Source organism: Medicago truncatula, chromosome 3 (assembly GCF_003473485.1).
Source record: "Medicago truncatula cultivar Jemalong A17 chromosome 3, MtrunA17r5.0-ANR, whole genome shotgun sequence".
NCBI lineage: Eukaryota > Viridiplantae > Streptophyta > Magnoliopsida > Fabales > Fabaceae > Medicago > Medicago truncatula.
Genome location: NC_053044.1, coordinates 51,662,602 through 51,664,676, shown reverse-complemented (window position 1 = coordinate 51,664,676; position 2,075 = coordinate 51,662,602). Strand labels below are relative to the sequence as shown.

Below are 2,075 nucleotides of genomic sequence, written 5' to 3'. Positions count from 1 at the left end.
ACGTTAAGTTCAATAAAGTTGTCTAGAGAATGGATTTTTTTTTTAATAATTTATGATAAGCATGTTTCGGACTTTAAAATATGCATATCCAAGAAGTAAGAATAATTATATTTTAAATTATATAATATTTAATAAATAAGAATAATTATCGAGGAAATAATTAAAAACAAAGTTTTATATTAGCTTATATCCATATATATTTATCAAGAAACAATTTTATTTGTGAAAAAAACTTAATTATATACTATTTCCATGATTTAAAGCATTCATGATTTTTATTTTCCATTTTTCTTTTTTTAAACAACTTTTTCAACATGTCAAACACTAAAAAAAATTGTAGGAATCTAATCTCTTTTGTTAAACTCAACGTCCATTAGGAACGGGTCTCTTCTAACTTAATCAAGGTTTTTGGTTCGAATCCAGCCTTGAGCATGCAGCAACGTTAAAACTCTTATGGAGAGCTTGCCGTCTATTTAGGTCCCACAATACTCGAGGAATTGATCTCCGCAGTTGCACGCGGAAGATACCCGATTACACCAACAAAAAAAACTCAACGCCCATTAATTTATTGTCATCGTCATCGTCATCATATAAGTTTAAACGTCCATTAAAATATGCATCATCATCATCATAAAATTTATATTAAAAATAGTACGATTGTACTTAAACGCAATACATCCAATATCCAAAGTTTAAAAGAAGACACAATACAACCACACTAAAAATAAGACCACAATGCAATTAAATAAAGAAAAACCAAAGAACACATAGGAGACACAATACAAGTAAGTAAAATTCAAGAACACATCCAAATGAGAAAATAGTTGGATCCATGGCCACATTGAACTTAAAATTCTGAACTTCCACTTTCACTTGCACCAGCAAGGTTGAGGAGTCCTTGTGTTTGATTTGCTGCTAGTCCAGGAGAAGCAGTAACAACCTTGCCTTTACCTTTTGGATCATACTGGATCGATCCAAGGGCTTCAGTGGGAGGAAAGACTGTATATAATATATGTTAGGTTCATCGCATGGAATATTCAAATTAAATGTTTGCATGTATTCTCGTGGTAATACAAAAGAAAAAAACAACTCATGTAAGTGCAACACGGATTGTAAAAGATTGATTTGATAATTGCATATCAAAATATTTACTATGTTGGGCCGAGAGTAACCCACAATACCCCTCTTCGACATATTTGATGTGTGTGAATTTTGATGTTAGACTTTTTTAAATGAAAAACAAAAACTTGGAATTAGAATTCTTACTTGCACCAAAGACACAAGGAGGATTTGTTTTGACTCCATTAAGCTCATCTATGGAAGAAATTGCTGCAAAAAAATTATAACCACATTTACTTAAATTAATTAGACTTAAAAACATAGAATGAAATCATTTGACATCATTAATAGATGAAATCTAGAATATATACACATACCTTGATGATTAATCTCTCCTCCGTTGACGAGGATATGACTAATAATCTTATTAGTGAGATTCACTAAAGCTGTGTCCACCTTTTCTACTTGGTCATATTGGTAGCTTTCAGCATCTTCTTTGATCGACCAATAGCCAAAACTTGCCAATGTCTTCAAATTTTCATGTTTTGCTTCCGCGACGTGCTTCTTCATATCTAGCTTTTGTTTCCCTCTTGATGTCCTCTTCGAGGTCATTCTGAATCAAGATAAGATCAAAGATACAACAAAAAAGCTAAGAGAAGAAAGAACAAAGAAGCTATGAGATGTTGTAGTTCTTATAGTTATGTGTTTATATAGCAAATAAAATACTCGGGGTAGTTGAATTCTATAATAGTGACAGACAAATAAGCTATTATTTTATTAAATGCAGTATCTAAAACATTTAATTATTTTAATTTAAGTCACTTTTTCATATTTTAATATTTAATAATGAATTTAAACTTATCCACAATTTCTAGTTTGGTAAAATACCGAAATTGTTAGGCCGAATGCCATGGCCGGAGTTCGAACCCCGGTACCTTCACGTATGTGTGTGAGCTTATAATGACTTTGTCATTTCGTCTATCTAAAAAAAAATGAATTTAAACTTTGAGTCAATT

The 2,075-nt window shown here is 31.1% G+C and overlaps 1 protein-coding gene across 1 annotated transcript; it reads right to left on the bottom strand.

The window, feature by feature from the left end:
• Positions 1 to 613: 613 nt before the first annotated feature.
• LOC11435223 (uncharacterized) lies at positions 614 to 1,740 on the bottom strand. The gene is made up of 3 exons (XM_003603121.4): positions 1,437 to 1,740; positions 1,267 to 1,329; positions 614 to 999 (listed from the first exon to the last, which is right to left on the bottom strand). Exons 1-3 carry the CDS (start codon positions 1,669 to 1,671, stop codon positions 848 to 850), a joined length of 450 nt encoding a protein of 149 aa, XP_003603169.1. The 5' UTR covers positions 1,672 to 1,740; the 3' UTR covers positions 614 to 847.
• Between the last annotated feature and the right edge of the window lie 335 nt (positions 1,741 to 2,075).